Source organism: Triturus cristatus, chromosome 2_2, assembly GCF_964204655.1.
Source record: "Triturus cristatus chromosome 2_2, aTriCri1.1, whole genome shotgun sequence".
Lineage (NCBI taxonomy): Eukaryota > Metazoa > Chordata > Amphibia > Caudata > Salamandridae > Triturus > Triturus cristatus.
The window spans coordinates 715,641,808-715,664,658 of NC_140582.1; the positions used below are offsets into that span (position 1 = coordinate 715,641,808).

The 22,851-nt window shown below is 47.3% G+C and overlaps 1 protein-coding gene across 4 annotated transcripts in view; it reads right to left on the reverse strand.

The window, feature by feature from the left end:
- The window catches only part of UFSP2 (UFM1 specific peptidase 2), a 184,292-nt gene that overhangs the window by 147,887 nt on the left and 13,554 nt on the right, over window positions 1-22,851 (reverse strand). For 2 of the 4 annotated variants that reach the window (XM_085641940.1, XM_085641938.1), the window contains exon 2: window positions 10,361-10,439. The exons of the other annotated variants lie outside the window; for them this stretch is intronic. In XM_085641940.1, coding sequence (XP_085498066.1) covers window positions 10,361-10,439 — 79 coding nt within the window. The remainder of the gene's footprint in view (window positions 1-10,360; window positions 10,440-22,851) is intronic. 4 annotated transcript variants of the gene reach the window in all.

Here is a 22,851-nt window from a genome sequence, read left to right on the forward strand (position 1 = left end):
TTGAATCTAACTAGTTATTTGCTATCTGTCCTCTTTACCTCCCATAAAACACAAATAAATTGAGCTAATCCATCTACCACTAATAAAAGACAGTTATTCTCAAACAAATAAGAATGTTGAAAGCCCGTTGCACCATATAATATGAATGGTTCTTTGACCCTTCTCAAATACTGTGCCTCAAGGTCGGCTCTTGTCTATGTGGAATATCAGCACGGAGGACATGAGCGAGTCTTTGAAAGGGCTGCCTTCCTGCCCTTAACCCCTTCACTCTCCAAAAAGCTAAATTAGTTTGCTCAACGGACACCAGAACATTTGACAAGGTTTTTTCTAATCCTCCTTTAACCCCCTCCCCCCTCCCCCACCCTTAGCACCTTGACCCACTCTTCGAGAGGTCTTCATCTGAGTGCTAATAACTTAAGCCTCAATCTCTTCATGTGACCGCAAAGACGTTCACTGATCCTCAATCCATTCTTAGCACTATCAATGCTTGCTTATACATCTGATTTACTCACTTTTCACTATCATTACACACAAATTGGGGTTGCAAGAATCCCACATAGCTTAATTAGACTGACTTATGACCCACTAAACTGTGTGAGCAATCCAGGGCTAAATTTTATTTTAGTTTTTTGGGGCAATCTCAGTTTCTATTTTGCTCATATGTTGGACTGGCCAAGTTCTCACACACTATTCAAATTCGTCGTGGATTACTAATTGCAACTTTTAATGGACTCCCCGTAGTTAGTTCCGCATAGAGAGCAAAAGCAAATTCTGACTCTGCAGAGATAATGAAAACTGACAGATATTGCCCAGTCCCTCCTCCGAGTTGTACTTACACGAGTAAAGGGGTATTTAGAATCCAACGAACCTACCAGAGGATCTTTTAGTCTTCTAGGGTAAACCGAGGGGGTCCTATCCGAGAATACATATATACACAAACAACTGCATTTTCTGATAAGTAGCATTTGATATGCCCTTATCCTACATAAATCATCTTTTTTTACTATTTCAATACAGCAGATGGAGGTCTATGTGCTCGAACATCCTGTTTACAAATCCAAGCTGAAAATAATGCTTTTTCGGAAGCTCTGAATTCTTAATTCTCATTAGTTCTACAACTTCAGGCCTAGAGCATTGATGCTAAGTGAAAACACTTAATACATAACACGACACACAAAACACAGACTACATTAACATTTGTCAAGGACTGTGATGTATATTAACATTATCCAAACACATTCAAGAAAGCAGCATCCCGCACACATGACAATGGATTATAATATGCTACAAATAGGGTTTACGTAGCCACACAACTCAGTCTTCCATCCTAAATAGATTTGTTTAGCTCTCCCCTTCTCATTCAGTCGAATCTTGTCCATTGTGATTGAAATGTAAGTTTGGCTATATCACACTTTTCAGTATATCTTGCACATCAACAGTATGTTATTTACTGCATTTTTCCACTGTATCAAGAATGAAGACGGTTTCTTCTATGCCTCACATTAATGAGAGCCAAATGTTTCAATGTGGATCATCTGTCTGGGATCATGTCAATCAGCATTCACTCAGCTTCCTCTGCGTGTACACTCAAGCACACCCACTAATACATACAGGCACCCATCGTTCCACTTCCCACAACACTAGGTTACTACATTCTGAGGAGTTGGAAGGAGATGGGATGCCACAGACATTAGATCACAGAAACAAAGATAAGCCACAGATAGACATTAAACAAACCAAAATTAGATAACTGAACTTACAGCAGGGAAAAGAGTGGGATTCTATGGAGACATCAAGCCATGCTGAAGGGCAAGGAGATTCACAGACATATGACTCACTAGAAGTATTAGAAAGTTGATTAATGCTAAACAACGAACAAAACCGGATACTCTGCTCTTCTCAATACACTGTCATCAACAAGTTCAACTAAAGCAAGCTGTCTGCTGCGCAAACTGACGAGAATTCATTTTTTAGGTCTCGCCTAGCGAAAGCAGCGCATGCGCTGCCCTCGCTATTAAGAGCACCTTTTGGAATCGATTCTGCCGAGGGCTTGCATTCACGCGTCTGCATGGACAAACATGGCTGCTCTTGCCATTTGTCCATAGCAAACAGCATGCACGTGTCGGTAGTCCGTAGGGACTGTGGACAGCCCGACGCCATTTTGCATTCTGGTGTCCTAGCAACGAAAATGCTGTTTCCTGTACAGCGTGGAAGGTGTCCTAGCAACGAAAATGGATGTTATTTATTTATTCTTAGCCGGCACGTTTCTTAAAAATGCCGCTTAGACTGAGTTTGTATTTATTTTCTTGCCGGGGTTTGAGGACTTTGAAAGTTCGCAGCTTGCCGGGGTTTGAAGTGTTTGGAAGTACGCAGCTCCTAGCATCGAAAATGGTTATTTATTTATTCTTAACCGGCACGTTTCTTAAAAATGCTGCTTACATTGAGTTTGTATTTATTTTGTTGAAACACGCGCTGTGTAACTTGGCATTGGCATACTACTCACTCTCTATTACTCACTCTCTACCCCTCTACTACCCCACCCCTCTACTATCCCTCTACTACTCTACCCTTCTACCCCACCCCTCTACTACCCCTCTACCTCTCTACTACCCCTCTACTACCCCTCTACCACCCCTCTACTACCCTACCTCTCTACCCCTCTACTACCCTACTATCCCACTACCCCTCTACTACCCCACTACCCCCTACTACCCCACTACCCTACTACCCCTCTACCCCACCCCTCTACTACCCCTCTACCCTACTACCCGTCTACTAACCCACTACCTTACTACCCTACTACCCCTCTACTATCCTACTACCCCTCTACTACTCCACTACCCTACTACCCCCCTACTACCCCACAATCCCTCTACTACCCCACTACCCCTCTACTACCCCACTATCCTCCTACTACCCCTCTATCCCTCTACCCCATCCCTCTACTACCCCTCTACCCTACTACCCCTCTACCCTACTACCCCACTACCCTACTACCCCTCTACTACCCCACTACCCCTCTACTACCCCCCTACTATCCCACTACCCCTCTACTACCCCACTACCCCACCCCTCTACTACCCTCTATCCTACTACTACCCCACTACCCTAGTACCCCTCCACTACCCCACTACCCCTCTACTACCCCAGTACTGCACTACCCTACCCCTCTAGTACCCCACTACCACCCTACTACCCCTCTACTACCCCACTACACCCCTACTACCCCACTACGCCCCTACTACCCTACTACCCCACTACCCCTTTACTACCCCCCTACTACCCCACTACCCCTCTAACCTACTACCCCACCCCTCTACTACCCCTCTACCATACTACCCTACTACCCCTCTACTACCCCACTACCCTACTACCCCACTACCCTACTATCCTACTACCCCTCTACTACCCCACTACCCCTCTACTACCCCACTACTACCCCACTACCCCACTAGCCCTCAACTACCCCTCTACTCCTCTACTACCCCTCTACTACCCTTCTACCCCTCTACTACCCCAATACCCCTCTACTCCCCCAATACCCCTCTACTCCCCCAATACCCCACTACCCCTCTACTACCCCACTACCCCTCTACTACCCCAATACCTCACTACTACCCCAATACCTCACTACTACCCCAGTACCCCTCTACTAGCCCACTACTACCCCTCTACCCCTTCTATCCCCCTCTACTACCCCTCTACCTCTCTATGCACACACATAAGCACATATATATATGCATATATATATATGTATATGTATATACATACATACATATATAAACATATATATACATCTGCATATCTATATAAATACAAATATAAATGCATGCATACATATACGCATACATATGCATGTTATGTACATGAAAGTTTGAAAAACACTAATAAAAGCAAAGCTAAAAAGCAACCTAATTACAAACAGAATTGCTTTAACTTAAATGAGGGCGAGACCTATTGCATTTTCAATGCTTGTTTGTACTTCCTATAATGAGAGAATGAGACCAGGCTCCCCAGTCAAGGTAAGATACTGGTAACTAAAACCAAGTTAAAATAAAAGGCGAGGAAACAAAGCATAAAAGCAATAAAAACAGGTATGAAATACCCACTAAAAGATGGCGCCCACTGCTACAGGAGCCAGGCACCTCCTGAAAAGGGCGCTGAGGTGCCTACAAAGAAAACGGGTGATAAACAGCATGAAATGGTAGTCAGGCAATTTCTCCTAATTGGAGCTGGACAACCTGCTTAGCCTGCAAGGTACCTGCATAGCTGCGCTTGCGCTGCTGCTAGCGCTCGGTTATTTTAAAAATTCCCTTTTTTTGCATTTGTGTTTGATTTAATTTACTTGTCCCTGCTTTTAACTGGGACCAGGCTGGGTGCTCCCCCTCCCTCTTACCGCACTTAATAGATTGAAAAAACACCGCCGTTTTGGTGGGTCCGGGTCACGGGGGTAGTCCTGGTTGGGCGCCATCTTTGTTTGGGCACTGCATCTCCCGGCGGGTGCCATTGTGAGCGTTCTTGCGCTCGGACAGCCTCGCGGGACGCCTATTTAAAGTCGCTCCCCCCCGCGCAGCGGGGTCGCGCAGTGGGACGCCGTCGCTTAGCCGGAGTCTTGCCAGAGTCTTGCCAGAGTCCTGCCAGAGTCCTGCCAGAGTCCTGCCAGAGTCCTGCCAGAGTCCTGCCAGAGTCCTGCCAGAGTCCTGCCCGTCCGCGCTTGGGACGCGCGGGGCGCAGCGGGTTTCTCTTTGGCACTTTTCTCTCTGGTGTTGTGATGATCACCTACTCCAATGAGACTCTGCGGTCCATTGGACTGACCTTTCCGAAGTGTGATCAGGCACATATCCATCCTCTAAGCGGCCCATATTGGTGTGCCTGCATGAGATGGGCACTTGCCTCTCCCGTTCACATCCGCTAGAGGCCTTCCAACACCGCCTGTCGGAGCAATGGCTCGGCGCATGTACTTTGAGTACTTAGCCTGAATGTCAGGTCCTTGGTGCAACACCATCAAGCCATCTTGAACCTCAGGACGACGCAGCCATTATTAATCTGGCCTTCCCCCCTGAGTACTCCATCTTCACTCTAAATCGTCCAACTAGAGGCGGGGGTATTGCCCTTGCTGTTAAATCTAGCTTCTCCTGTAGCTGGAATGCCTTACATATTGCTGGGTGCGAAAGCGCCTCTTTTAAGATCTTGATCAGCCCCCAGTTCTCGATCTCGGGGATGGTGGTATATCGACCCCCAGGCAGTGACGTTGCGTTCAGAGAAGCTTTCCCTGACGCCGTTAGCTCTCTGGCAATTGGCTGCGCCAATTTCTCCATCCTGGGAGATCTCAAACTCCATTTTGACAATCAGAGCGTGCCGGCTGTCATCAATATTCTAGCTGATCTCGAGGCCCTTCAGCTGTTTCAAAAGGTATCAAAACCCACCCACGTAGGAGGGCATACACTGGACCCCTTTTTTACCAATCTAACGGAAGCCACAGTCTCTTCCATCTCACCCCTAGGGTGGACGGACCACTTTTTAGTGGCTATCCGGGCCCCTTTGCCAGAGATCCCCTCTATTCCCCCAGCTAGATTAGTCCCTAGAAGGCACTGGAACAAACTTAGGTTAGAGGACCTACACCACGTTTTGGCTGTAGATCCGCTAGGACCCTTGGACAACGTAGAAACGGGTTATGACCAGTTCTGTCAGTGGATTACCAGGGCGCTTGACTCATTGATTCCCATCATGGCAAGCAAACTTAGCTCCAGTGAGTCGAGCCCCTGGTATGACAGCGCCCTTCGTGCTTTGAAAGGGAGCTGTAGGCGGGCCGAGAGAGAGTGGCGGAGGTCTTATGATACTGCCAAGAATGCGTTGTATCTGGCTTCCGTTAAGGTTTATCACCGCGCCATCTGTAGAGCCCGCGCGGCGTTCTACTCGGTAGAATTTCGCAAAAGTACTAACCCGTCTAAATCCATATTTAAGGCCCTCAAAGATCTTTTGGCAAAAAGAATTTCCTCCCCGGCAACGGCTTCTACCTCTCACTGTGAGGCTTTGGCATCTTTCTTTCTGGAGAAAGTGCAGGGCATCTACCGGGCTTTTCCCTGTACGGGGGCCCCCACCGGGGGCCCTGGATATTATCCCTGGCCTCCCCACTATGGACTCTCTTCCCATGCTTCTACCTGAGGGATTTGATAGGTTGGCCCAGAAAATCAAATCTGGTTCACCTTTGGATCCGTTAAGACCTGCCCTCTTCAGGGACCAGTCTTTTGTGGGACGCTCCATGGTGTGCTCCCTGATTAACATCTCGCTGGCTACGGGCACGGTTCCAGCTAAATGGAAGCGGGCAGTGGTCTCTCCTATCCTGAAGAAACCCTCATTGGATCCTTTAAAACCGGAGAGCTACCGGCCCATTTCCTTGCTCCCTTGGCCGGCAAAAGTTGTGGAGGCCCACGTCAACCAGGTTCTTTCTGACCATCTTATCCGAGCCAACACTCTGGATGCTACCCAGAACGGGTTCCGTGCTGGGCACAGCACGGAGACAGCCCTTCTCGCCATGGCCGAACACCTGCGTATGGTGCTGGATGTGTGACAGACGGCGGCGCTAGTATTATTAGACCTGAGCGCCGCCTTCGATACTGTTTCACACCGCATCCTTCTGCAGCGCCTGGAGGAGATAGGCATTGGTGGGCTCGCCCTACAGTGGTTCCGTTCCTTTCTCGATGACCGTTCCTTCTGCGTTGCCATACCACCGTACCAGTCCAAATTCCATCCTCTGGGCCTGGGGGTGCCGCAGGGATCCTCGCTGAGTCCCACGTTATTCAACCTTTACGTGAGACCGCTGGCTGATGTCGTCAAGCAGTGGGGCATGACTATGGTCTCTTATGCCGACGACACTCAGCTAGCGGTTACTATCAGCGGGGATGCTGAGCAGGATGCCCCTAGGTTCCAGAGCGGACTGAGGGCGGTGGCGAGCTGGATGAATGCCAACTGTCTCCAGCTCAACGCCAAGAAGACCGAGGTCATGGTTGTCGGGAAGGGGAAGGAACTCTGGGGGGACAGATGGTGGCCTCCGGAGCTTGGGCCGTCTCCAATTCCGGTAACGGAGTTGAGAAATTTGGGAGTGTGGTTGGATCCCACTCTTAGCTTCGTCGGGCACACTAAGAAAACCGCGGCCTGCTGTTTTGGGGTCCTTTGGGGCTTAAGACCTGTCCTGACGTTTTTTGACCCCCTTACCAGGCAGCTGGTGGTTCAGGCAACAGTAATATCTCATCTGGATTATGCCAGCTCTCTCCTGGTAGGGGCAAACCAGGCAGAAATCACCCGCCTTCAACGTGTCCAAAACGCCGCAGCTAGAGCCATAGTTGGCTTGCCCAGGTCCTGCTCTGTCTCTAGTACCCTTCGATCTTTGCATTGGCTGCCGGTTAAGACAAGAATTCATTTTAAAGTTTTATGTCTGGCTTTTAAGATCTTGAAGGGATCAGCCCCCCAGATCCTCTCGAATCTCTTGTCTTGCTATGTTCCGACCCGCTCTTTGAGATCACTGGGCCAAGCGCTCGCTCTGGTCCCGAGGTTTAAGCTCAGCCGAGCTGGTGGCCGGTCCTTCCGGGTAAAAGCAGCAGTGCTTTGGAACTCTCTTCCGATTGAGATTCGCTCGATGGAAGACCTTCTTTTGTTCCGTAAAGTCATAAAAACCTTCTTGTTTTAATTTTTTCCCTCTTACTAGCTGCGCCCTTTTCTCTGTTTCCATGCTCAGTGTTAGTTGTGTTTTACCTTGTCATGCGCCAGGACGCCCCTTAGCTGGGGCAGCTGTGCGCACTACAAATGTTCCTAACATAACATAACATAACAACCCTCACCAGAAACAACACAGTGGCGATCATGCAGACCATCCACTCAAAGGTCCTAACAAACCCATGCCCCCACCAGATCTACAAGCTGGGAACATCACCAATCAGTACCACCCTGACTCACATCATCAACACCTCCATCATGGCTGTCACCATTTATCTGGATGAATAGAAACTTGCAGAAATCAACGCCCTCTTCATGAAGCCCACAGCGGACCTGAATCAACTGAGTAATTTCTGACCCATCTCTCTGCTCCCCTATCCAGTGAAAGTGATTGAGAAATCCATTAACAAGCAACTCACAACCCACCTCGAACTTCACCATCTTCTAGACAAGACACAATCAAGATTCAGAAAGAACCACAGACCTCTTTGTGGACACCGACAACATTCGAAAAATCCTGTACTTAGGAGAAAAAGCGGCCCACATTCTGCTCGAACTCTCTGCGGCCTTCGACACTGTTTCGCATAAAACTCTCATCAGAAGATTCCACGAGATTGACATACAAGGATCTGCTCTCAAATGGATCTGTTCCTTCCTCATGGGAAGAACCCAAAGGGTTAGGCTGGCACCCTTCACATCAGAGACCAAGAAACTGATGTCCTACAGGGTTCGCTCCTCAGCCCCACTCTTTTCAACATATACATGACCCCGTTCGCCAACGTCATCCGACCACAAGCCATCACAATCCTCTACCACGCCAATGACACACAACTCATCCTCTTGCTGACGGACACGACAAACACCACCAGAATCAACTTCACCAACTGCATCACCATTGTAGCAGACTGGATGTGAACCAACTGCCTGAAGCTCAACTCCGACAAGACGTAATTGTCTTCGGCAACAAGACCTCCCTTTGTGGGATTTCACCTGGTGGCCGTTGGAGCTAGGACCAATACCCACAGCCACAGACCACACAAGAAATCTAGGGATCATCCTCGATGAAAGGCACAACATAATGGCTCAAGTCAATGCAGTGTGCACCTCCTGCTTCCACATCCTACGCATGCTGTGATATTGTGAAGATCTTCAAATGGTTGCATCAGAACACCAGATGGACTGTTGCACAAGGACTCCTCATCAGCAGGCTGGCCTATGGCAACACTATGCCGGAATCTCCAAACAACTCGTACACCGACTCCCGACCATCCAGAACACAGCCAAAAGACTCATACTTGACCTCCCATGCCGCACCCACATCAGACCGCACCTAAGGAAGCTTCACTGGCTCCCAATTCACAAATGCACCCAATTTAAACTTCTCACACACACATATAAAGCCCTACACAACACAGGACCAGAATACCTGAACAGCCACATAGACTTTCACCAACCCACCAGACACCTACGCTCTGCCTCACTCTCAGTTGCACATACGCCTGATTTCGCAAAAGGCAAAACTGGAGGTCGCTCATTCTCCTATATCGCACCCAAGACATGAAACGACCTCACTCAACGCAATAACACAAGCTCCTCCTTGATTATGAAGTTCCGCAAGCACCTTTGGACCATACACCTTGCCCAAACACCTGGATACCCTCTCGGGTGATAAGTGAGCTATACAAATAAACATAATATAACATATGGCTCTATGCTGTTCATGGAAGTGAAGGTACCTATGATTCAAAATCTGAACTGTTGCTGGTACCTGACAGGAAGAAAAAGCGACATTCAAGCATTTCTTTGGAGGTAACAAATACTGTTCTCTCTTTTGCAGACTATTACAAGAATTGGAAAATAGCCCTTCATCTCAACTAAGTGCAGTCAGAACTGACGGACTCTCAAATGGCTTGGACAGTCGTTAATCATGCATTTGGGTTAGCCATTCAATAATCAGCAATGTTCACTGCACAGCTGCACTTTATCATTGATAGTTATTTTTGTGTGTTCATAAGAAAGAGTTTGCGAGTCGGCAAGATGACTTAGCAACTGGTGCATTCACTGCAGAAATATGAGTGCAACATGAATGCTGAAAGTTACAGTCTTGTCAGATCTGGCTCAGCCTATTCCGAGCACAATAACATGAGCATTCTTGACAACAAATACCAACACCCATTTATGTAGCGCCTAGAGATAATTCACTCTGAAGTGTGCTCTGTATAAATTACCAATATTAATCACATCACCATGTTCATCACAAATAGTAATGTCCTCGTGATAAACGAGATGTGCATCTATATGAATGCGCCTCTATAAAATTATTGTATTCATACGAAAGAGATCTGCCTCATGCAGAACGAGTTGTGCTCTACACCAGGAGATCTGATATGCAAGGAAAGCAATCCAAGAGGCTGAACAGCATTTTGTCGCCACTCATGTAGGCCACGGAGCTGGTACTTGCATCTGATATAGATAGCTCAAGGCGAGGGTCAATTGAGTACAGGCAAAGGAAATAGGGCGAGGGTCCCTTTTTAGGCCTATTTAGAGATCCCTTCCTCCCAAATGCTCAGCAATGCTTTCCTTTAAACAGGGAGTAATAATGCCCACTTTGTTGTGTGCTCTTATTCCCAATACCATGTGGACTTACCATTTGAATCGGTAAGTTGAAATGCTAGTGATAGGCCCCCTCTGATTCTGAACAGCACCTCTGTGGACTCTGCAAAGACCTGTAAGAACCGCAACATAGATACAATAAATACCACCAGGGAGTATTGTTGCAATGGAAACTGATACAGATATTTTCATGAATAAGATTTGCTGACTGGCCATATAAAGTTTACACAGCATGGCTGAAAGCGTAAGATCAAGGGAACAAAGAGGAAACGTAAATAAATGTATGTTAATAAATACAAAATAATAAAACTGCAACTGAGCACAGCCCGTTAATGTTAACGTACGTAGATAGACACTACAATATTTTTTCGCTAGTTTTATTTTGTGATACCACCACTAGCTGTCACACCACACTGTAAAAGAAAGAAGTTACAAGTGCATTGAACCATAAACTTCATCTTTCATTGTTTACAATAGGTATTGTCTTTTTACTTTGATTTTTATGAATCCCTAAACATTTCCCTGCTGTAGTGTCAGGGCGCTTTGGTTCAGAAACATAGAGGAGGGAACGGGCTGAAAAGGGGTGGAGTAACAAGTAATTCTCATAAGTACTATTTAATGAACTTGTGAAATCCATTATCCTTGCATGCTGATCAAAAAAGGTGGGAAAGCCTTACGGAAGAGTCCACAGAATTAGAAGAGACTGAGGCAGTAACTAGTTTTAGGAGTCTAACCAGCAGGCCTCACCTCAGTCAATAGCGACGACTAAAAAAGGTAGCACAAGGAACTGGGCTAAACATAAATTTACAAAGGTCCAGGAAATATGGTCTACAAAGGATAGTGTCTTGGTTTGGACATGTCATTGATGTGCTGCCATTAGGTCACAGGGATGGGTTACAGTTTTCTGAGAGTCAGCTAATATATTCCAAATCTGAACGAGCGGTGTTTTCCCAAGCTTGTGAAAGTTATTCTCACTAATCTGCCATCAGGGTGGAATTGTGCATTGAAAATGATAGCAGCCTAGTTGTTGCTTTCCATGTTGGTTCGGAGGAATCACATAGGAACTCATTCAACAACTGTTTGAATTCAGTGGGGGCTTTCCTGGAGTCACTATGAACCCCACGGAAACCTACAAGTTGAAAAACAGCGTTATTAAAAATACCATCAATTTATCAAATTTAATAAACTTCTATTTCACAGCATAATATTTCATACCAAATACATAGATGTGAATAAGTGGCAAACTAGTATGCCTCTCCTCATCGTTAACAGTGCTTGTCTGCTTCAGGCAATAGGTATCCTCCTAGTAGGACACCTAATTCATAAATGCTTATTGTCCAGGAACAAGTCAACCACTGATAGGTAGGTAGTATTTATGGAATTAATTAAAAAACAATGATATTAAGTGACATCGTCAATAAAAAGGCAAAAGGAAAAAAAAAAGTCACAACAATCAAAGTAATCTTCACAAGTATTACAAGGAAGCTGGCCGACCTTACGCAAACTAAAAATGTATTAATCACAGTCCAATTCACATTATGCAAATATGCAAATCTTCAAATATGCCAATTCAAATTGTTAAAATATCCCAGAGAACATAATAACACTTTTTTACTTTTGTAAATAGTTATTAACTGCTCTAAAAAAAATCAATACACCCTACTAATTTACTAGCAGTTCTATGTTATAAACACAATACATTGTCACTTCTCTCACCATTCTAATACCACTCTCTTAAAAGAGTCGGTGTAAAAACCTTTTGTTGTAAATGTAACAATGCCAGATATAAGCATAAAATATGTTCTAAAATTTCATCTGCTTTGGAACCTAGACATCAAGATCTCTGATTGCTGACCAAGTCAAACTAGGTGCCCTCTATTGGTCATTTTGGGATATATACACCCATGAAGTCACAGCAGCTGAATGCTACTGCGAAAGTCCAGCAGGAGCAGGAAAACAATTGAAAACAAGCATTGAAAATGCAATAGGTCTCGCCTTTCATTAAGTTAAAGCCATTTGCTGCTTGTTAATTTCTTCGTGCCACTGAATACGGATTTTCTCTTTACTTATTAATAAGCATGATACAGCAAACTGTGCAAGTATTGCCTACCATATTATTACAACATTAATTCTAATTTTAATTTTACTTGTCTAGTATTTATTTTGGGGGGTTTTTTGCCCTTAATTTATCATATTATATCTAATCGTTATATTTATTGGGGGTAATTGTAAGAATTTGATATCTGTCATACACTGAATACTCACTATATGTATGTCTGTCAGAAAATGCATCGAGAAAGATTGCTCGTTTAAAAAACTACTATAGGCATGCCACGTCTCCGTAACCTAATTATGTGTCTACTTATCTACCACCTTTTGAGCTGTGTGCCAAATTCAGCAATTGCACTTCACACTGCTACGTGATAAAGACCAGTGCACTTTTACACTTCAGTTATCAGAAATCATAGGGCACGGAGTATGCCTTATGCCTCAAGGTTCCAACAGCTGCAGAACCTCCATAGCACTGACTACTTGATATACACACACACTATAACCATATATATCTATCTCTATCTCTCTCTCTCTCTCTATATATATATATATATTTTATTTTTATTTTTTTACCTACTGGCAGTTTCCAGTAGGTAGTTATAGATAGGACCAAGTTTCCATAGGAAGAGCATTTTTTGTTTTGCTTATAACTTTGGCGTCGTTTGATGAATCTTCATGACATTTTCCAAACTAATTTTTTGTTCATATCAGCTCCTATGTGGGAAGTTTTGGGGTGATTCATCAAGGGGGGGGGGGGAGGGCTGAGAAAAAAGGGGGGTCTCATAACGTGTTTTCTCCATGTTAATTTCCATAGGAAACTTTAGACAAGGCTACAGGTCGAACGGGTGAACGGAATTGCCCCAAATTTGGCAGGGAGAAGGGTCTTGATCTAGAAAGCACACTGTTTCCGACAGGAATCGAGCTATGCGCCAATAGCCTCCCTTCGCGGACTGGACGGCACGCTGGTACACACGCAGTGGGAGATCCACCAGACGCTCACGGCACATTACAAAGACCTGTATACCTCGGCGGGACGACGACCGGCACAGGACCTGGATCTGTTCTTGGGGGCTGCTGGCCTCCCCACAGTACCGGACGCCCACCAGGAAACACTGGAGGGTCCCCTCACTCTGGAGGAAATAGGAGACGCAGTGGCCTCATTGGCCTCTGGCAGGGCGCCCGGACCGGATGGTCTCCCGGCAGAATACTACAAAGCATACCGGGAGTCTCTGGTGCCCCGTCTGCACGCGTTATATATCACAGCCCTTGAGGAGGCCACCCTGCCTGCCTCCATGAGGGAAGCCTACCTGATCTCTTTCCCCAAGCCAGGGCGCGATCCTACTCATCTAGGGTCCTATCGCCCCCTCGCCCTCCTCAACACCGACTACAAGATCCTGGCCAAGGTCCTAGCGGAACGGTTGGCCCCTACCGTGCCTGTGCTGGTACACAAGGACCAGAATGGGTTTGTGCCGAAACGCAGTACCTCGCTCAATCTTCGCCGGTTCTTCCGGGTAGCCGTACACGGTGCGCAGCACTGGCCACGGGCGGGCTGTCTAGTGTTAGACCTCGAGAAAGCCTTCGATAGCTTGGAATGGGGCTACCTGGTGGCAACCCTCTCACACTACGGTCTAGGCCTTGGATTTCTGCAAATGGCGGCGCTCCTCTATCGGAACCCTGTGGTCCGGGTGAGAACTGGCCCGTACGTTTCTGAGGCCATCTCGGTTGGCCGCGGTACCAGGCAGGGATGCCCCCTTTCACCCCTCCTTTTCGCGCTTGCCATCGAGCCCTTGGCGGCCACCCTGCGGAGGGTATTGACGGATGGCATTCCAATGGGCGACGCCACCCACCAGGTTTCCTTGTATGCGGATGACCTCTTGATCTTCGTGCGGGATGTGGCGAATATCTCAGGGGACCTTGAACGGGTTCTCACGGAGTTTGCAGCGCTCTCCGGGTTAAGGGTGAATGCAGCCAAGTCGTGTCTCTACCCGTTCCGGGATGATACATTAGACCCCCGGTTTCAACTGGGAGGTGTGCCTGTCCGGTGGCAGCCAGACACTTTCCGTTACCTGGGCATTCAGGTGTATCGGCGATCCGCCGACTTAGTGGAGGGTAACTTGGGCAGGGCGGTGACGGCGATCAGGGCCCAGATGCGGTTTTGGGGCACCCTTCCCCTTGCAGTCACTGGTCGCATTGCACTGATCAAGATGGTGGCCCTGCCCAGACTCCTCTACTACTTTGCCAATCTGCCGACCTATATCCCGGCGTCCTTCTTCGCCGACCTGGAGCGCTCCCTTAGAGATTTCGTATGGGGCACCGCACGACACAGAGTGGCGCTCTCTAAGTTATACCTCCCCACGGGTCAGGGGGGACTCGCGATGCCCTGTTTTGCGCACTATTACCTAGCAGCACAGCTGCAATGGGTGGCCAGGTGGCTGGCCGACCGGGAAAGGGACGACACGGCGTCCGTGGAGCCGCCGCTCCCCCTGACAGATGTCATCGCGCTGTTCCATCCGACGGCCAGAGTGACCAAGCCAGGGCCCCTTTTAGTGGCGGTGGCCTGTCGGTGCTATCGGCGAGCCCTCTACCTGACACGGTCACACATTCCATACGCCCCTGCCATGCCGATTGAGGGTTCACCTAGCGGTCGTGGGATATTGCGCTCGGCAGAGCTTGCCGACTGGCACGCGGCGGACATTTGCACACTGGGGGACCTCTACCGCGACGGTACGCTTATACCGTTCGCCCAGCTGGCGGAGGAGACGGGGCTACCGGCCGGTCAGTTCCTCCGTCACCGCTCGCTGGTCGCGACGCTGACGAGTCGGTGGGGTGCTCTTCAGGAGGAACCGGCGCAACACCTCATGATGCAGTACCTCCACGTCATGGGACGGGGCGGCCACATGACTCGCTGGTTCGCGGCCTCCTTGCGCATGCTGGTGGCGGCGGACCTGTCTCCGCTACGGGGTAAATGGGAAGTGGACCTGGACCGTCCCCTGACCGACAAGGAATGGAGGGATACGCTCCGGGGGCCTACACGGATCCCCAGGAATCTGCGGTTTCGCCAAATCCAGTACTTCATACTACACAGAGCATATCTCACTCCCGACTCCATTAATCGCTATTTCCACCGGGCGGACGCTGAATGCCCACGCTGCAGGGCTCTGGATGCTGGACTAGTACACATGTTATGGAGCTGCCCAGTGCTCGACTCATACTGGCGTACGGTGCATGGAGCGCTACGTACTTGCGCCGGTCCGCTGGCGCAGCGAAATTGGCCCGCCTGTCTGTTGCACTTGTTTCGTAGGACTCCCCCCACGAAGGTTGCCTGTCGCTTCCTCGATCTGGGCCTGATTGTGGCGAAGCGGTTAATTACCAAGCGCTGGAAGGCGCCTGAACCCCCTCGGGTGCAGGCGTGGCGTAGTTCCTTGCTGGTGTGGGTGGGGGCGGAGGGCACAGCTCTCTTGCGGGAGGAAACGCTAGGCCTCAGACTCACACCCATAGCGAGTCAATGGGACGTACACGTGCAGGTCCTGATGCGGCTGGATGGGGATGCCCTGACACTCTGTGGGACACATACTGCGGTGCCACTTCCTGGTGGGGAGGGGAATGGAGGCGCGCCTGGGAGATCCACTCCGGGGACTGACGGGGAGGTCCCAATCGAACCTGGGGGATGTGCGGACACTGACATTTGCCTCCCATAGTATGACCTGTCACGGGGGATGGGGGGGCCGGGGTTTGGGGGGGGGTGGACCGGGGGGGGGTATCCTGAGGGTCGTATGGTCTAAGATCGAACCTGCTGCTGTTGTCTCTGATGGACTGCTGTTGTTTAATCTATCTTCTGTGTTCTAAGTTCGGCTGTTACATGAATCTGTTCAACTGCGGGCGGTGGCCCTGATACTTATTTGATTGCATCAATCCACGCCTCGTAGTGGCGCTGGATCTGGCGGATCACCACGTTCACAATTAGCGGATACTCCTCTGAGTACCGGACTCATTGCCTGTGGGCTATTACATTCATGATGTATGTTATGTCTATATCAACAAATGCCAATAAACAGATTTCATAATAATAGAAAGCACACTGTTGTTTATTTGGTGTAAATCCGTTCAGTAGTTTTGGAGAACTATCGAAATTTACAGATATCGATATTTGGGAATTCTGCTATCTGATTGGCGGAGGCGTCACGAGCACGAGCTTGCTGCCTATTGGTTGTGAGCTCTGTGAGCGGTTGGAACTAGGAAGTGTTGGCCGCTATTTTGTGATTCCATTGAAGCAAGTAAGGGGGAAAAAGGGCAAAAAGAGTAGGAAACAGGAGAATAGGAGCACTGCAACCTCTGTGGGGGAGTGCGAAGCGAAGTAGTCACACCTACCGGTCTGAAAGTGCGGTGTTGCTCAGAGTGACATGGTGCTGAGATGAGATGCTGCTACAGTCGGGTATGAAACCTAGAGCCTAAACCTGGAGGTCATTGCTGTAAAGTGATGTGCTCTGGTGTTTGTAGGATACCTGTGGAAGTAGTGTTAGTAGGCGTGCATACCATACAGGGAGTGGGAAGCGAACTGCTGAGCTCTACCGTGAGTTTATACTATACCGGAAGTGGGAAGCGAAATACTACGCCTACCGGTGTGAAGACTCAGGGATCAAACCGAGCTGATTGTTGTAAAGTGATGGGCTGTGGGCGCTGTAGCATACTGGCCGCTGTAGTATAACTGTAAGTAGTGTTAGTATGCGTTTATACTATACAGGGAGTGGGAAGCGAACTACTCACCCCTACTGGTCTGAAGACTTGGGGATTAAACCATGAGCTCATTGCTGTAAAGTGATGTGCTCTGTGTACTATTTCAATGTAAGTCATAGTACAATGTTAGTATGTAATGATACTATAATGTAAGTATGTAATGTTGGAATGTAGGGCTGTCATGAGGGGAATCTTGGGGAGTTTGTACACTGTGCTGGAGAAGACAGATGCCTTGGTGTCCGCTCCTGTTGGTGGTTGTTTAAGCTGTCTTCTTTTCCTGCAATAAATCTACTTATCGGATCCACTGCTGTCTTGCTGTTCACCACATAAATTTGGCTACGAGTGGGAGAAGGTGAAAAGAAGGCAGCACTCACCAAGAGTTTGCGCTTGCTTGTGTTGTGCTGAAGACGCGTTTTCTTGGTGAATCTGTTTCTACTCATCCCAGGGTCGTGTGCTGAAGACCCGTTTTCTTGGTGAATCTGTTTCTACTCATCCCAGGGTCGTCGGCTGATCGAACTATGTGATCCTACCTCTGGTAGGATTTATATTTTTTGATTTTGGGCTTCCTCTGCCTCTTCACTACACTCTGGTTGCTGTACCACACATGTGCAAGTAGTGTTAGTATGCGTTTATACTAATTCTGTAGTTATGGATTAAACAAAGCATCATAGTCCCATGGAGCGCCACCTCCCAGGCGCAGGTCATACAATGTCTCGGGGTGTGCAAGCGCGGGACATTTATGTTTGCTATTACAGGGCGGGAGCATTGCTTGCACCCTGTGATAGTAAATTCTTGTTTGCCTCGTTGAAGCGAGAGGAGGAAAACCTCGTATTGTTTCAATAAAGCAGAACCGGATGGTAAAAATGGAGGAAAACAAAAAATGAAGCGGGGTCTCACCCGTTCATTGAAATGAGCCCACTGGTGGGTAATGTTCCAGGGCCAATCCTATTATTATATTGCGGGGTCTCTGCAGCACTGGGGATCTTAATCTCACATGTAAATAAGGCGCGGGAGGGCACAGAGACGTTTTGCAGACTAGGGGTCGACACCTCCCCGGGTATTGTTTACGAATTGCTCGGGGGGCTTCGAGGCCAACTCAAGACCGGGGATCGGCTACCTCTGGGGCTTTATTTAAATATGCAGGGTGGGCCTCGCCAGTCCTTGAAGCCTCGGTGGCCCTAGACAGTGCGTTATTGGTTCTGAAATCACACAGGCAGTATTCATGGTGTTATAAAGTGATACACTCATAGAACTCTTGTCGTTGTGCAATTACTCACATTTCATTTATGTAATAGTCTGTTGGTTTATATTTGGTAGGTGCACCGGAAAATTAAACAAAATTTCCCTTATAACCTACTATCAACCGCAGATTTTCACAATAAACTACAGACAAGTATTGTCAGAAAAAGAAGACCCATACACTCAGTTATTTATTGGTAAAAAAAATAACTTTTATTAACACAACACAAATAAATGGTAATGTAACTTTATTCGAACAACAGTAAAACATGAAAGAAGTGGGTGGGACTCCTCCGGAAACAGCGTACAAAACCTGCAAGACAAAAAAGAACATAAGTATGTGTGCCATGTCTAAGAGAAAAAGAAAGGTAGTGAGAATGAGCGAAGGAAAGTGAGAATGGGACAGAGAGCGAGTGGGTGGAAGGGAGAAGGGGAGGGAGAGTGAAAAGAACAGAGGGAGGAGACAGAGCGCCGGCCTACTGCACCCAGCCCTCACTGTTCACCTCCCGTCACCCGTGTGTCTGCGACGCTGGGGTCCGCGAGAAAGAGTGTGGTCCAGCAAGTCCTTAAAATGAAACAGAGATATGAATGAGGCAAGAGATCACATTATTATCTATGGCAACATCGCTTTCCTGCACCATTGCACCCAGGCTGCTGCACCCCAGCCCATTTCTCCACACCGTGCTCAATTGCAACTCCTGCGCGCCGAGGGTTGACTGCTCACCTGCCACAACCGGTGTATCCAAGGACGTGCCGGTGCGAACTCCGGGGTGCCGCTATCAGGGTGGCCCAGCAGGTCTCCGGTCGGGGACGGTGTCTTGATACCACGGTGGAAGGCGTCAGAATGCCCAGGGCATCATCACAGGGTGAGTACCCGCTCCGCCCATTTTGGCTCCACCAACCCAGTGACTGAAAAGGGATACAAAATATAATGTTGGAAACGTCTTGAGGTAAATGAAGGTTTCTTTCAACGTTAATAGAGAACACCAGTTGAGTGCATCCTTCCTTCTTGAAGTACGATCTTCGAACTGTTAGTGGTAATTGTGGTTCAAAGAGGAGTTGGAGTGCACGAGAATACACAAGGTTAAATAATAATATGTTATGCCAACATTCACATACAAAGGAACAGAGCGCATGGTAGAAGCATAATGTGCGCGTGTAATGCAGTGGCGCAAGCCTGTGTGCATGTACACTTAGAAATCAGCTCACTACAGTGCCCAAAAAGCCAACGCCACATGTCTGTAGGGCAGCGCTGCCCGCTGGCTCAGGCCAACAGTACGGTCCAGCAGGTCCTTAAAATGAGACAGAGATGTGACTGAATGAGGTCAGAGATCACATCGGTACACAGGGTAACATCGGTTGTTCGCACCTTTGCACACAGGCTGATGCACCCCACCCCTCCCGCAGCACTGCGCTCAACACGTGTCTGTAGGGCAGAGCTGCCCGCTGGGTCAGGCCTACAGTAAGGTCCAGCAGGTCCTTAAAATGAGACAGACATGTGACTGAATGAGGTCAGAGAACACATTATTAAGCAGGGCAATATCGCTTGTTTGTACCTGCGCACCCAGGCTGATGCACCCCACCCCTCCCGCAGCTTCACGCTCAATTACAGCCCCTGTGCACCCTGGCCCAATTGCTCACCTGCTGTCATTGTTGTGTGTCCAAACACGACGGGCAGCAGTGTTCACAATTCAGGTGCAGTGTTGATTGCGACGATGGTGTACGCCTTATGGATCCCTTTTTTATTGCGCATTGTGATATGCGAGGTGGATGCGGCCATATCACCTGAGGCAGTGTAGAAGAACTGGGACATGTGGCGTCGTAGTTATCCTATTTATATGTACGCAAAGTGGGCTGGGCTTGCATATGCCAGGTGAGCGTCGGGGTGTGAATAATAGTTCCGGGGACCTGGGCGTTGTTCAGTTCCTGCCTGGCCAGGAAGTGTATTTATGTGTGTTTCTGTTGCAGTTTTGACATCGCAGAATGCGCAATTTACATTAATGTAGCATGTACCGGGAGGGCGGCTACTATCGCTAGTGAGATGCTGTTCGAAAACATTGAATGGCCAACATCACATGTCGTTGTCAAGGTTGTGGATATGCGCTCATGTCAATGGTGTGAGGTATTATTGAAAGTGTTGCTATCGCGAAGCGCACACATGTGAATGTGCTTGGATGGAAGGAGGATCAGCAGTGAGGCTACGTCATAAATAGTGATAATGTTCATTATAGTCAAGCAATGCATGCCCAACGTGAATCTGAAAGTCTCACATATGACACACTACTATACTGGTAAAGCCTGGCAACAGAGAACACAGCAATACAAATGTACACATTACTGTTTACTGTTTGTCACATGTGATCTAGGATGTGCACTTTGCCCGTGGCTGATGATACCCCTTCGGGCCAGCAATACCCAGGCAAAAAGGCAGCACAATAATGTGCACACACACGCACCAGGGGCATCGTGTAACACAAATTTGATTTTTGATGCAACGTTTGAGATGCATGGCCATCACACGTGGAAGGCTAATGTACAGACCATGAATATTGATCAAGATGATCGTTGCATGTTGTGTGTAGTAGAAGATATGTGTACACAGCAAAAAAACTTTTCAAAAAAGCTCTCTAAGCAGAAGGGGTGTGTCTCATCAAACGCTGTAGAGAGAATGACTAAAATGGGTGGGGTCCTCCAACTGTTACAATGAGAAATGTTATGAACTACTCAAATGCTTTTTTTAAGGTCACATGGCAATCGTGCATCGAGGGCGCAAGGAGGCCGCACCCGACAAGATTTTGAGAAAATATATTTATCATAATATACATTTATTACAGTTAGAAATATATAAATGTTTAAAATATTTTAGATTATCGCTTTCTCTCATATACAGTTTAAAGTTATTTAGATATAGTTTTGAGACTAAAAAAAAACGAGGGAATGGCGTAACCAGCGCGACACCATACGTCTATGACGTAACACAGGGCCTGGCAGCGTGCACTCATCGCATACGCAACGCGCAGCGGGCGCGACCCCATACGTACATGACGTAACGCGTGGCTTGGTACTGCATACCCATCGGATACCTATGTAACAGCTGGCGCAAACTCATACGTATATGATGTGCCACGAATCCGTCGGATACGAAATGCGCATCCTCTACGAGTTTGGCAATATGGCGGATAGGATTCGCGTGGTGATGGAGCTTGGTACACTATCGTTATGGGAGTGCAGTTTTCTCAACAAAAAAAAAAGAGAGATACATATTTTTGGGGAAAGATATAAAACATTACTTAATTTTTTAAGTTAAAAAAAAGAAGTATAATAGAGTTTCAAAATATTACAAAAAAAATAGAAAAAATATAGGTTTTATAAACATTAAAATATGAAATTAACATTTAAAAAATCTTCGAAATTCACTGAAAAAAAACATAGGTTTTACAGACGTTATAGTTAGGAATTAGCATTTAAAAAACCTGTGAAATTCACACAAAAAAACATAGGTTTCAGGGACGTTATAGTTAGTTGGACATTTGACTCATATAAAACCAGAGAAATTCGCCTGTTATAGTTAGTTGAGCTAACTATAACTCGCACGCCCGCAATGCACTGCTGATGAAGTCACATATTACATCACTCATGACATGGTCAGTGACATCACTGATGACATCACTGATGACATCTCAAATGACATAGTTACTCACACACCTAGTCAGTAATGCAAAGAATCAATCACATATCCATTTACTCATGTATACAGTTATACACACCAAGTCCATTATTTATAGACACACCATATCACTTATTTATAGAGATACTAATACATATTTACTGTCTTATACAATTACTGATACAAGCAGACACTCCTTTATACACCAACTCTTCAAATAACTTACTCTCATGTATAGTCATTTATATACTCCAACACTCACAAATAGTGCCTTAAAACATATGTAGTTAGTCACACATATACCACTGAGACATTCATTCACTCACCAACACACCCATACACACAGTAACTCATCCATACAGCCCTTCCCAGATACGCTTTTGAATCCATACAACCAGTGAATCACCCACTCAGACATCTATGCACAGAGTCATACACTCCCCCCCCCCCCACCCACCCATACAGACACTCAAGGACGCATACAGATACAACAAATCAATAACCCATATAGATACTCCTGTATCTATTCAGCGACCCATGCAGTTGCTTACACACCAACTGAGAGACAAATACAGACTTTCACACAGTGCAGTGTAGTCACTAACCCATGCATTCAGTAAGACACGTTCAATCACTCACTTACACAGTCAGTTACGCATCTACTAAATAATCCCTTCAGGCACTTGTAAATGCATTCATTCTTCAATACACCTTGTAATGCAGTGGCGCAAGCCTGTGTGCATGTACACTTAGGAATCAGCTCACTACAATGCCCCAAAAGCCAACGCCACGTGTCTGTAGGGCAGCGCTGCCCGCTGGCTCAGGCCAACAGT